Consider the following 15,045-nt stretch of genomic DNA (forward strand, 5'->3'; position numbering starts at 1 on the left):
TTTTTGTGGAGTGTAGGGAATATAAAAACATGTATCTAATGTTTGTAAACGTTTCATTTTTTTTACATTATTTCTGAATGAAATGATAAAATGTCTTATACATCAATCGACTTGTACACCAATGCAACTTATCTATGTGTCATAAAAGTGATCATAAAAATAGGTAGAGATGGTACAAGAAAAGAACTGCCATGTACAAGTATACATAGTACAGTAGTAAGTGAGTCTCAATTTAGAATAAAAAAAAAAAAAAAATCAAAACTTAATATGTCATGAACATATTATGCGGCCCCTCACTTAATGTGGAAAACTTGATGTGGCCCTCGAGTCAAAAAGTTTGCCCACCCCTGGGTTAGAGAGTCGGACCCGTAATCCAAAAGTTGCGGGTTCGAGTCTCGGGCCGGCAGGGATTGTAGGTGGGGGGAGTGAATGTCCAGCACTCTCTCCACCCTCAATACCACGACTGAGGTGCCCTTGAGCAAGGCACCGAACCCCCAACTGCTCCCCGGGCGCCGCAGCATAAATGGCTGCCCACTGCTCCGGGTGTGTGTTCACGGTGTGTGTGTGTTCACTGCTGTGTGTGTGCACTTTGGATGGGTTAAATGCAGAGCACGAATTCCGAGTATGGGTCACTTCACTTCACTAATGTTAATTTGATGTATTTTATATCATTTTAACATTTCAAATTTAACAGTAGTTAATGGATTATGAGCTAGTATGAATTAACAATAAAGAAAAGTACACTTCTGTTCAAACGTTTGGGTTTGGAGAGTTTTTGAAAGTTTTTTTGTGATCACCGAGTGTGCATTTATTTGGTCTAAAATACAGTAAAGACAGCGATATATTTTGAAATATTACATTTTAAAAGAACTATTTTCTATTTCAATATATGTTCAAATGTAAGTATTTCTGTGATCAAAGCTGAATTTTCAGCATCATTACTCCAGTCTTCAGTGTCACATGATCCTTCAGAAATCATTCTAATATGCTGATTTGCTGCTCGAGAAACATTTTTTTTATTATTATTAATGCTGAAAACAGTTGCTCTACTTGATATTGATGCAAAACCCATTATTTTTTTCATAAATACTTAATTAACAGAAATGTATTTGAAATATAATTTTTTTGTGACAGTGATTTTAATTCTTCTAAAAGGTCTTAATTGATTCGTGTTTGATTGTCGACCTGTGCAGGTGTCTCCTGCCCCTCCGGCCCAGCACACCACCAGTACAGGTGGGCGGCGGCGGAGAACCACCAGCGAGGACCCAGATGAGAAGAGGCGGAAGTTTCTGGAAAGGAACAGAGCGGCTGCGTCTCGCTGCAGGCAAAAGAGGAAAGTCTGGGTGCAGAATCTGGAGAAAAAAGCAGAAGACTTGAGCAGTATGAATGGACAGCTACAGGTACACGCACACATCTTTGAGTGTATTTCCGTGTGCATTGGAGAGCCAGACAAAGATGGTGATGAAGTCATTAATGTAAATTAAGAAGTGTGTTTGCATGACAGCCATGGCGTGATTGTTGGAGTCTCCTGCATCGATATGGCCTTGTCAATAAAGACGTTTCCTCCAGATGTCATCGGCACACAAGCGTGTCGTCTGTTCTGTCGGAGCGTTTGTGAGCTGCCCTGGAACTCTCCCAGGGAAAGCCGTCTCTTTCTCAACCCCCGTTTTGTAGCAGGCAATTAGGATCTACCACTGACAAGTTCGCAACAGTTCACGTAACCGTTGTCTCTGCTGATAACGGAGCCGGCACGTTCCAGACAATTTAATGAGATGTGCCACTGTTTATTTGCGCACTGTCTTTTTTATTTGTCCGTTTAAGCAAAGCGCATTGGTTTGGCGACGGGGTGGGGGAAGGGCGATTAATTTGCAAGTTATATGAAGGAATAAACTAACATGAAACAGATGGAGAAGTGAAGAAGGGTGTTGGGTGTAGAACAGAATGCTTGGGACTCTGAAAACGAGCGTGACAGTATGTTTCTTCGGAGAGAAGGTGTTTAATACGAGCATATTTATCAGCGCTGAAGGGCTGGTATAATTGTCCCTCTCTGCCCCGTTGGCCCAGCTGATCGGAGCGTAGAGCTCTAATGATGCTCAATTACGTTAACATCATCCTTAACTGGCTTTTTAACGAGGTGTCAGGGTTTGCCGACCAGCGCACGGCAGCACTCGAGCCAAACATCCCCCTTGTGCTGTCTTTATGGATGCAGCCGGTCTGTGAAAACATTAAACACTTCAATGGCCTGATCTTACTGCCTCACCATCTCTCTGAAAACAGCACAAAGGACAGATCATCAGATTTTAGACATTTCGTTTGATGGATTTTTTTTTTGTTGTTGTTGAGAGGCAGAATGGGAGAAATGTACCTGAAGCCATATGTCAGTTTAGCTGTTCATGTCATTGGAAGTTCACTGGTCATAATAACATCACTGTATACATTTGAATTATTAATACCTTGTAAATTCCAGCATGTTAAATTGTGCTTCCTTTCGTCGTTTGTCTGATATCTAGACATAGACTAATATTTTGGCCTATTATAGGTTAATTAATGGAATTTTTAAAGGGGTTATCAGACACTAAATTCACTTTTACATGTTGTTTGAACATAAACGTGTGTTGTGTGTGTACACATCTATCCTATAATGAAAAAAATCCACCCAGTGGTTTTTATTTAATCCCTAAAAATATCAATTTCAAATCAAGCCGTGTTCAGCTTCTTGTCTGTGACGTCACACGGACGAAGGCAGCTCCCGATAGTTGATTGACAAGGCCGTCTTACCTTAGACCAAAGTATGTTATAGACTTTTCATTAAGACCCAAAAGAATCACATCAACTATGATCCAATGGGGATCCAATGGCCCTTTAAGAATTTGCCTTTTTGGATAATTAAGAGACGTCTGCACCAGAGTGTACTTTTTTTTTTTTTCTGATATTTTAGAGTAAACAGTTGTTCTTCAGGAGATTTTTGTTCATGTTTTTAAAAGAAGTTTCTTATGTTCACCATCATTTGCATTTATTTTATAAGAAACACAGTAAAAACAGCAAAATTGTGAAATATTATTACAGTTTAAAATCTATTTTATGTCTTAATTTATTTTGAAATATTATTTATTTCTGCGAGGGTAAAGTTGAATTTTCAGCATCATTACTCCAGTCTTCAGTGTCACGTGATCCTTCAGAAATCAATCTAATATGCTGATTTGCTCCTCGAGAAACTTTTTTTTATTATTATCAATGTTAAAAACAGCTGTGCTGCTTAATATTTTTGTGGAAACCATGATGCTTGTTTGTTTGTTTGTTTTTTGATCAATTTAAATTTCAAAAGAACAGACAGAACTGAATTTATGTGGAATAAAAAGGTCTTTACTGTCACATTTAATAAATTTAATGCATCCTTCCTGGGAAAAAAGTATCGGTTTCAATTGAAAAGCAGTGTCAATTTTGAGATTTAGTCAATCAGGGTTGTTTTCACCCTGTCAAGGTTTATTTTGTGATAATTACTTTTCAGCCTCATTTTCCAGCTTGTTATAATATACTTCTTGTCTGATAAATAATAATTAAATCTACATAAAAAAAACTGATTTGAAATTTTATGAGATGAAAAATGTACAGACATGAAACTAGCACAGCCACGTAGGAAATCATTTGCCTGGAACTACAGTCAAATTGAATCTATATTTTTGACCACAAAATGACCGCAGTTAATCCGTCACGTTCCAGAAATCTAGGCTATTTGCTATTTATTACCGTTAATATTTATCTATCAGCCACTGACCACACTGCTCTGGAGATATTGACATGGCAGTTGAACACCTTACCAGTCCACCCGTCTTGTTTTAGGATATTTAACAGCCCCTGAGCCTTATGAGTTATTTTCTAGTAACTAATAATAATAGCCTGTGGTCAAGCTGAGCTCCAGACAGTTGGAGTTGTGGGTGCATTTTGATGTGATGTGGAATACAGAAAGAAGGAGGGAGGGAGGCCGACTTTGTGGTCGTAATGGAAGATGGCAGTTTGTGGTGAACACTGCCATAGTGTTTTAGCAGCTGTGTTTAAATCTGCTTCTCCTCTGCGCACCATGCCAGCACTGCCAAGATAAAACAGATGGAAAGAAATAAACTGGCTAGCGTTTAGACTGCTACATTAAACATCGGCCGTGTTTCTGAGGAACAGAGAAAGCATTTAAATCTGCGGCGTTGTGCCCCTTTTTCGCACCCGTTCAGCTCTCTGTAAATCCTGTTAAAGTCACCTTCGCTGTTAAACAGCCTGTCTTTAGCGCATGCAGAACAGCACAGCCCCATGGGAGTCCTAACGGCAGACGAGAGTAAATCTCACCAGAATGGGCGACAGTGTTTCGCTGACGGAGGGGAGCGCGCTCTCTGTGTTTCTCTCTCCTGGGACTCTGCCATTAAGCAGCTATAATTGTGTCCCAAAAAAGCTTAAATGAAGAAGAGCTAATGATCTTTTTCTGTTGATTCCTCACTGATCTTGACGGGTAACGTGCTTCTTTCTCTCTGTGCAGAGTGAGGTGACTCTTCTGCGTAGTGAGGTGGCCCAGCTGAAGCAGCTTTTACTGGCTCATAAAGACTGTCCCGTGACGCTCCTACAGAAGAAATCAACATACCACCGTGAGTGACCTCAGCAATTCACACTGTCAGACATATCAGCTCGCTTCGTCATCAGACTCCAGTGCTCTCGATTTAAGATTTAGCACTTATGAATCACAACAGCCATAAAAATGTGTTTTTTAGTTTACTGATATTTATTGAAAAACGTATTGATTCTGCGCTCTTAACCCTGCAAAGCCTTAACATATTTAATAATAGTCAGAAAAATCTACATTTTTGAAATGGAACAATGTTTTTGTTTAAACCTTTAGACAAAATGTTTCTTAATAATTTGTGGAAAATTTTTGAGTGCCATATTTGATACATCAGACTCTTATGGCTAATATAGAATGATGTAATAAGAATATGGAGCTCATACTGAAAGAGAAAAATCACATTATTTTTATTCAGAGGCCCAAACTGAGCAAATTGGTGCAGATGTTGTTGTTTATATGACCAAGAAGTAAGATGGCATTCTGATAGCTTGTAATATAAATAGAGATCTTTATAATAGTACAGCAGACTACTTGCAAAAGATGCATTTAGACAGCAATCATTTGCTGAAAAACCTGTAGAAGATACAACAGGTTTTTCAGCAGATGATTGCAGTCTAAATTCACATTTTTATCACATTTTTGGCAATTTTTTACCAAGTGGTTCACTTTAAGGAAACAGAAATTGGCACACTGCCATTGCTGCTCTCAAAGATCAATCTTGCCAAGTGAAACTGAGACTGGAATGGGCCCGGAAAGGACCACGAGTTGGGATTTGTTGTTATTGTTGGCTATAATCATAAGTACATGACTTTTAATAAATAATTTCTTCAGAAAGATTCATAAATTGTGGTTACTGGTTTATTTTACTGGTTTCACTGAACTGACTAAATAATTCGATCAAAGCAGATACTGAATCAACATATTGCTAATGAAAATGTGCAAATGGACCACTACTAGGGTACTGGGGCAGTGTTTCCCAACCCTATTCCCAGACAAACCTGATTCAACTCATTAGTAGAGACACCAAGACTGGACATGGATGGCTAGAGTAAGGGTGAAATACAAAATGTGTACTGTTGTTATCTCCAAAAACAGGGTTAAGAAAGATTGTCCTAGGTGGTTGCTTACTGGCATAAGTCAAAAGATCCTGATATTTCATTCACAATGCCTTATTCTCAGTTGGCAATGACTTTCTAAATTTTGCTCAGGGTTCAAAACCAGATCTAATCTCACTGAATGCTTTTCTCCTCTTTCTTTGAAAATGAACACACATCTCTGGACTGACAGCTCTGCTTAATGGGTTGTAAAGTTAATGGTTTCTTTTTTTCCAAATTTGTTTTGTTTGTTTTGACGAGAACAGATGAGTGTTATTCCTAATCAGTGTTTGTTCAGTTGGGTTTTTGATGAAATGTGAAGTGGAATATGAACTAGCCCTGAGTGTGAAATAACAGATTCATCTCGTCCCATTATTACAGCAGAACGCCGAGGACTCATATATTTGCACAACAGAGACGTTCGCTAACAATATGTGGCGCTGTCCTCTTTAAGCTGAATTGATAAAGAGGCATTCAGAAACCGAGGGCTGCTTTTGTTACACGCACGTCTTCGGCCGTTACGCTTTAATGACACCTTGTGAATTGTGCAGATCTGCGGCTCGTCTGCCATATGCAGCCACTTCATATCAATTAGCTGTTGTCACAGGAACAGAGAAGCGGTTGTGGGAGAGATTGCATGTGCCGGCAGCACTTCCGCGACACTAAAACTTAACGGCCGCCCACGCCGCTCCGCTGGTGCGTAAGCGCTTTTTTGTACATAACTTTGATATCACACCATGTCTGATACGTTGCTGGCTTTGTGTGTGCATGTGTCTGGCTCATTTTGTAGCCCGAGGCTGACTTGTATTGACAATGATTGCTTCCAAAATGAGTGTATTATAGCGGAGAGCCTGACAGAAGCGCCGTTTCGCGACTGGCATGCGCCGTGCAGTTCATTATGCGCCAGCATTGTTAAGCAGCTTGACTGACAGGTCTCATGCATATTATGAGTGGGATGGTTGTCGGGTGAGATTGGGTTGTCAGGGAGCGGTTCATTTGGTCGGTCTTGGCGAGGTAGAGGAGGGTACGGAGATGATCGAAAACTCGAAACCATTCCTCAATCCTGTTTATGCTGCCAATGTCACCCAACACCGTGAGGGGGTCATATATTAGTCACCTGTGCAAATGAGACTCGCAGAAGAGCGCCATTCCGTCTTTGCCGGATTTGTAAACAACGCCAGTTTGTGCTACATTCATCGCAGGACGGAGAAGCCGCAGATGGTCATCACCTGTCAAAGAACGGTCTTAATGCGGTGAAAAAGTGCAGACGTCAGTGCGGGTTTCATTTGGTCACCTGAGCGCTCCCATCTTGTTTGCTTCATTACAGTCTGTTAGGCCTGAAATATATGAAAATCGCATTGTACCTGGGATAGGTGTCAAATATGTTCGACGTGAGTCTGCTTGGCAAAGCATTTTCGTTTGTTATTGCGTACTTAAGTAAAGTATGTTTCTGGCCTTAATCTCTCTGCCCTGGTAGCAGGTGGGGGAAAATTACCCAGGCTGCCCTGCAAACAGGGCAGGCCGTGCCTCCGTTTGGCATTGCACAAGCCCCATCTGCTCACAGCGGAGATGATCTGAAAGCAGTCTCCAGAGCATGTAATGCTGTGTATGATAATATATCACTTCCTTTCCTGCTTAATACCATTAGGAGTAATTACAGATACCTGAACATAGAGCCGAAGAGAAGAGAAAACCCAGTACTGATTTCTGAGCTCGACCTTACATGCATGGAGCAGGCGAGGTTTGCAAATCACCAGATCGGAGCTCGGTCAATTCAGAAGCGTGCACACAATCAAATACCCCCGCATTAATTACCAAGTGCCATTTCAGCCGTGCTTGCTTCATTAGCTATATTAATTATCATGGTAGTCTGCATTTCTGTGCGAGACAGAGCGAGAGCGAGCCTTTTTTCATTCTCTTCTTCATCAGGAGCCAATTAATTCAATGCAACTGCAGAACAGCTGGTGGCATTTGGACCGCGCATCTCTGCCGCTCTCCTGTGTGTGTATCATTAAAATCAGGTGCAGTAATTATCTGTCGCTGCAGTAGTTGGCAGGAAAGAGAGGGGATCGGAGGGAGGGGTGCGCGAGTCTGGCCGCACACTACAGCCTCTAATATACCCTGATGATGTTGGTTTAAAATGACATTGTAACTTTAATTAAAGGTTACAAAGCAAGCACAGGGATTAATAAAAGACAAAACATTGGACTGGCAAAGTCTTTAATCGCAATCATGCCAGCAGCTCATCCGGTGCAAAAGAACTTCAGATGTTCGCGGGGTCAGAATTGAGCTTTCTCGCTCACACCATCGCTCAGGGGGGTCAGATTTAGCTGTTTAGCATAGACAGTTAGTGTCTGACGGTAGATGTCAGCACTACAGCTCAAGAGTCATCAGTCACATGGTGATTACAGGTCAGGAGATGCTTAAGCAAAGATGGTGTAGCACTTTCAGCTGAGCAACTATTATTGACACATATAGAATATTAACATATAACTTTAGTTCTAACAATTTCTACTTTGAACCCCATTGTTACTAACTAGGGTTGTTATGATATCAGTTTTTACTACATGATTATCGTGACCAAAATAATTCACCATAGGCTTACCACGGTAATTAGTGTTATTATCAATGTTACACAGTTTAAATATATCAAATCAAGGTAACGAATACCTGAAATTATTGCACTTTATGTAAATTGGTATGTCTTTTTCAATAATTCTTATTTTTATTAATTTCATTATTTTGGTATGGTGATATGTTGTTGTTTTTTTCAACATCAACTGGAGCAGCGCTTCAAATTTTATTGTATGCAGTGCTATACAATGACAGTAAAGGCTTTCAGATCAATTAGTACAACATGGCCACAATTTAATAAAAAGTCATGTGTGGGGTCTTAAGATGCCACCTGTCTTGTTTTATCTATTAGTTCTATACTTATTTTATAAGTTAGTTTGTTGTTGTAGTGTTTTTAAGCATTCGTTTTGTTCAAAGAAAGGGAAAGATGGATCAAAGCGCTACAGATCCTGAGGGTCAAATTTCCTCATTGTGACATCGCTAATTCACAATTCATCAAAAGTGGCTGTAAAGACATTTATAATCTTCCAAAACATTTCTTGCAAATAAATGCAGTTCTTTTGAATTTTCTGTTCTGTTCATCAAAGAATCCTTTAAAAAAAGTGTGAATTTCCCCCAAATATAATTAGCAGCACAAGAGTTTTCAACATTAGTAATAATAAGAAATGTTCCTTAAGCAGCAAATCAGCATATTAGAATTATTTCTGAAGGATCATGTGACACTGAAGACTGGAGTAATGATGCTGAAAATCACAGGAATAAATTACATTTTAAAATGTATTTATTTTAAATTCTAATAATATTTCACATTATTATTAATTTTATTTATTTTTGATCAAATAAATGCAGCTTTAGCAGACATAAGAGACTTCTTTGAAAAACATTACAAAGAATAATTTGACTGGTAATTATTCCAAACTTTTGACCGGTAGTGTCACAATAATACTGTTTTTATTGTATTTTTATATATAATTTTATTTAGAATAATACAATTCTGGATCATTCATTATACTGTAAGGTCAAGTTAAGCACTTGACAAGGTGAGCTCTGGTTGTGTACTGCACATTTTGGCAAATATATCTGACAGCATACAAATATTAGTGTACTATTTTAAACATTTCCATTGTCATTTGACCCCAACACTACTTTATGCAATAACTGCATGGAGTGTGAAAGCGTTTGAGAGCTACTAATGTCTGTCATCTCGGTGGCTGTGTGTTTCAGAGCTGGATAAGGAGGACAGTTGCGGGGAGATGTCTGTTTCCAGCAGCCCACAGAACGAGGCCATCCAGCACAGCTCCATCAGCACATCCAACGGCGTCAGCTCATCCACAGCAGCCACAGCGGCCCTCGCATCCGGCCCCGCTTTGGGGCCCGCCGCAGACCACAGCACAGAGGAGGAAGACACCTCTTCCTCTCACGCCCAGTCTTCAGGAAGCTGATCAGACCTCTGATTGGTCACTTTGATTCCTGGCAGCCATGTTGAAATGAGGGGGACGAGAGATTAGAGATCCCTGGAGCACTCCGGTCTCGTCTCTCCTCTGTTTTCATTTGAGCTCTTTTCAATCCAGTGCATTTTTACAAAGAGTTGTGAGTACAGTTGTCGGGGAAGGCACTTGAAAGGTTATGCAGACATTGTACTGATTGTCTTATGGTTTTTCCGTTTGTGGTGGTGTATTTATTGAGGATCGAGAAGGAACGGTTCACGACAGTCCAAATGTGTCCGGATTCATAGCGAGAGGAAACAGACTTACCGGAGCACTATCAGAGGCTTAAAGATGGAAGAATTGGCCACTTTATAATTTATTTACCTTTTATATTTTGCACATGAAGGGAGTGAAAGGTGTTTTTTTTAAGCAATCATTGTTTTAAGTGCTTGACTCAAGCAGTTCCAGCAGATTTTTAGGAGTAGCTTTAAAAGAAATCTGATTGTCAGTCTTCTAGTAATAGTGAGGTGTTGTTGTGTGAATGTTTCATATGGATCCTGGCATGCTAAAGGAAGATTTTCTGATGTGAATGATTGTTCATTGGGCAGTGATTGTAGGAGTGCATTATTCACCATGCTGACATTTCAAATGCTTACTTAGATATGTGCCATTTATTTGGTTGCAGGTTATTGAAATTACAATAACAGATTTCTCTTACAGTTTAATTGCAATGAAGTTTTAGGTGAATTAGTGAAATAGACTTGCCTGAGAGCTTTTCATGGACTTATTTTGATAAGAACCATAATGCTTTTTTTATAAGTGATTTTTTCTGCTTAACTTACAAAGTGGCTGACTTTATATTTGTGGTGTCTGACTCTTAGAAACATTGAGAAAAGTTCATTAGTTGATTCACTTTGGTTGTCTTTCTGATTACAGTGTAATTAAGGAAGCATTGTATATGCCATTATGGTGAAATCATTGTATGTGATCTCTACTGGTACTCTGTTTGTCTTAGGATCATGATGACAAAAAAAAAAAGACCTGAACAAACCTTTAAATAAGGATTTCTCTGGCCAACCTGTGGAACTGTTTTCAGCAATTCTGTCTTTAGCATTAAACTCGACAAACCTGAACAGGAACTGGAGCTGCTCTTCAAAACAAACAACGACGGATATAAAACTCTACTGTCTTTTTAAGTTCTACTGTTAAGTTACTCTTAGTGTCAATTACTAAGTAAGAAAAATAGATGAAGTCTTTCATTATCATCCTCTTCTCTCTTTAAAATCTATTGGCTTACTACTGTGTAGTTCTACAAGACTTTGCTGCATTTCGTTCTGCTTTTAAATCAACTTGATTTTGGTTTCAAAGGTAAATTTGTATGACAGTTGTTCTGTGCTTTACCTGCATGACTGATTCTCTAAGAGAATTAGACCAGTGTTTCAACCATGTCTCTGTTGCAGTTGAACATCTTGTTACTCTTAGATTTTCAGGCAGGAAATGGCAGCTTTACAATGGGGGTTTTGTTCTTATTTACTAGGTCCACTTTGGAAAAAGGATGTGATAATTATTGTGTTGGCGGTCAACTTGTAACTTGTGAAAGTTATGTATAAATTATAATAAATTAAAAAAATGTTGTAATAAATCTTTTAATAGCTATTTAAAGCATCAGTCATTCTGCAGATCATTGGATGAAACTATTATGTTTTTAATTAGTCTTGTATCTCCTTTATTTTAATGATATTCTGCTTAGTAAATTCTGCCATCTAGTGGAGAATCCTGGAAAATTCAACTCTACGTTTTGTCACAGCTTTGCCAAAGCATTTGGATGAACTGTTGTAGCTGTTGGTTTGATACATGTCTGAAAGGAAAAGGAATAGCATCCCTGTGATTATGACTATTCCTAATCCGTCTCATTCTTCAAAATACAGCAAATAAAGACAAAAAAAAAGTAATATAACATGCATAACAGTGGGTGTAGAACCCGAATGTTGCCCTATTTAATACTAATAAATCAAATATGCATTAACAGTAATGCTGGCAAGATATGCTCTGCAATTCTTAAATAGGCATAAGGTCATAATCATTCAAAAAATTACTTAGCATGGTTAGCTATTTTGTCAGCAATTAGCTCAACATGCTGAATTCGTTAACCGATCTTGAGATATTGCCCTGTCACCCAACTACTAGCAAGTTAGCAACCAACTAGCAGGCATTTAACAGACTTAACATTTAGACCTTGTTATGTCTTAATGACTAAATACATTTCATGTCAGTTTCCTTTATAATTGAGCTTTTTGCAAGCTTAAGTTAACTCATTTGGCAGTGCGACTGGCTAATAATTGATTTGTTTTAATTTGAGGAATATTCGCTTATATGTTCCCAAACGTTTTTATGAAAAAAAATTACAAAACTGTAGAAGGTTTATTGGTGCTGCAAGATTAGGTATTATTGGATTGGTGCGGTTTATGTATTAATATGGTTAAGTATCAATGGTTAAATGAACAGACTCTCTCTCTCTCTCTGTGTGTGTGTGTGTGTGTGTGTGTGTGTGTGTGTGTGTGTGTGTGTGTGTGTGTACCTACTTAACCATATTTTGGGGACAAATTTGTAACCCAAAGTGAGGTAAACCTGACAAAATCTCCAAAAGCCTCTCTTTGGGAGACGTCCTCATTTGTAAAACGGCTTTAAAAATAAACTAAAAGTTTTTTTTGAAATTGTAAAAATGCAGAAAGTTTGCTGTAAGGGGTAGGTTTGTGTGTGTGTGTGTGTGTGTGTGTGTGTGTGTGTGTGAACTTATTGCTCACTCATCATCCTGTTTGTTCAACCGTGAACTTTAGCCTGAGCTAACTGAGATGGACTAAACAGAGTGTGAATGTTGCCTACTGACCTTTCAGTGTTTTTGGTTGAGAGCATCTTCAGTCTGATGAGACTCAGCTTTCCAGTCATGGTTATACATGTCAAACCCATGGTTTTAGCTGAGTCACAAGTACCTTTATATTTAGCACATTGTTGCTTTTAGACTGATTTTAAATTTAATAATTTCAGGGAACCAACTAGTAATAGCCTACCCATGTTAAAACTGCATTGTGAAAGCAGTTATAAGACTTGTATTTTCTCAACCTATAGTTGTGATTTCTAATTATTCATTTATCTTGGTAATTAAATTATGATTTAATGACAAGCAAATTAAATATAGCATCATCACAAGGTCCTTAACATACTTTATGAACAAGCAATTTCCAGAAGAACCATGTCTTCAGTCAAAAATAACCATTACTTCATCCTACGCACGACATGCCTTGCACGTCTTTTTAGTCTTGTCGTATTCAAAAAAAAGTATATTTACTTTTATTCAACTGCAGGAAATGAGAGCTGAACAATAAATGCAGTGTCGGGCTCATGTCCTCTGAACAGAACTGCTGGGTGGCTATTGTGTGCACTTCCTGTTAGCGTGTGTACTCACTTAAATTTCTGTCCGTTTAGGGCGACACCACCATCTGGGGAACATATTGGAGAGTTTGTTTTACTTTAAACCAGTGCAAGGTACAAGCTTTCGCAGGGCTTTAAAGGGTGCTTTGGGATCACATGGCCAACTAAGCAGACAAGGCTTTGCAATTATATAATGATATTGTTTGGGAAAGGCATACTGAGACATGTATGTTGTAAGACTGCTCTTACTCTTACACATTTGTACATAAGGGCAAAATATGAATGCACCGAATAAATATTTGCATGCTGCTTTGCAATGTTTTAACCATTTTGCAGCACTAACATCTAGCCTTAAAATTCACACATATATCTGAAGTACATTCTTAGGGGGGAAAAGGTACTATGCACTATTAAGGTACTACTACTAATATGTATTTCAAAAGATAGGGGCCTACTATTTAGGTGCATTTTAGGTACTATATGCGCCTTTAGGGTTAAAAAGGAACAAAAAGTGTACCTTTTGAAAAAGTAATGCCCCAGTGACAGCTTTTGTACCTTTTTATTCTGAGGGTGTATTAGTAATTCTTTCATACTGTTGTTTGAATCCAACATACTCTCATGATAATTCGTAGGCCTATCTATTTTATGTTTCTGCAAACTGGTTGTGAATGCAAAAATTTGTAGGCTACAATCTTCATTTCAAACAATTTCCCTCTGAGGAAGGGATGGGTTTAGGAGTAAGTAAGAGAGAGATAGTAACTGATTACATGTAATCTGGATTGAGTAATCAGATTTCAAAAATTAAGTACGTGTAATTAGATTAAATTACATTTTTAAATACTTGTAATCAGACTACGGTGACATTTTTTTTTATTGATTATGTATTCACAAAATAGCAATAAATTGTTAATAATTTATTGATTCTCCCTAATTCTTTTTCGCCTTTTACATTTTCCTTTCTAAAATGCCTACATGACAGGCAGGTAAACAAAACTTTTTTGACATTTTTATGACTTCATTAGGCCTAATTATTAGCTTTTCATTCACAAAACCCCTACAGTTTCTTCATCAAACCCCAGCTTGGGAAACCCTGAAATCTAATGCTTAATTCAATTTATGTTGTTAATAGCAACAAATGGAATATGTATTATTTCCATTTTAATATCAATGTGGTACAATATGATCCTACTTAAATCAATGTGATAAACGAGTTAGGTTAAAAGTAATCAAAAAGTAGCCTGATTATAGGCTATTAAAATGTGCAATGTAATGGATTACGTTACTAACTACAATTTTTGTCATTTAGGCTAATTTGGAATCAGTAATGGATTACAATTTGTAATTACCTAGCACAGTGTGTGTGTGTGTGTAGGCTATATACAGTGCCGTGAAAAGGTTTTAGCCCCCTTCCTGTTTTTTTTTTTTGGGGGGGGGGGGGGGGGGGGGGGGGGTTGCATATTTGTCACACTTAAAAGATTCAGATCATCAAACACATTTTAATATTACTCAGAGATAACCCGAGTAAATACAAAATGCAGTTTTGAAATAATGATTTCATTTATTAAGGGGAAAAAAGCCTGGCCCTACATGAAAAGTAATGATCTAATAACTGGCTGTGCCACCCTTTGCAGCAATGAGTCTTTCACATCGCCGTGGAGGAATTTTGGCCCACTCTTTGCAGAATTGTTTTAATTCAGCCACATCAGAGGGTTTTTGAGCATGAAAGGACTGTTTAAGGTCACGCCTCAGCATCTCAATCGAAAATGTTTTGGATCATGCATAACCCAAGTGCTCTTGAGGTCACAAACTGACAGCCGGACATTTTCCTTCAGGATTTTCTGATAGTGTAGATTTCATGGTTTCATCAATTATGACAAGTTTGATCTCAAGCTCAAGCGCACTTGGGTTATGCAGCAGG

The 15,045-nt window shown here is 38.4% G+C and overlaps 1 protein-coding gene across 1 annotated transcript in view; it reads left to right on the forward strand.

The window, feature by feature from the left end:
* The window catches only part of LOC306876127 (cyclic AMP-dependent transcription factor ATF-2-like), a gene marked incomplete at its 3' end in the record, with an annotated part of 28,306 nt that extends 16,944 nt beyond the window's left edge, over nucleotides 1-11,362 (forward strand). Inside the window, exons 9-11 of the mRNA XM_079427082.1 lie at nucleotides 1,194-1,400; nucleotides 4,523-4,628; nucleotides 9,496-11,362. Coding sequence (XP_079283208.1) covers nucleotides 1,194-1,400; nucleotides 4,523-4,628; nucleotides 9,496-9,713 — 531 coding nt within the window. The remainder of the gene's footprint in view (nucleotides 1-1,193; nucleotides 1,401-4,522; nucleotides 4,629-9,495) is intronic.
* Nucleotides 11,363-15,045: the final 3,683 nt, after the last annotated feature.

Source organism: Barbus barbus (genome assembly GCF_936440315.1).
Source record: "Barbus barbus genome assembly, chromosome: 10".
Lineage (NCBI taxonomy): Eukaryota > Metazoa > Chordata > Actinopteri > Cypriniformes > Cyprinidae > Barbus > Barbus barbus.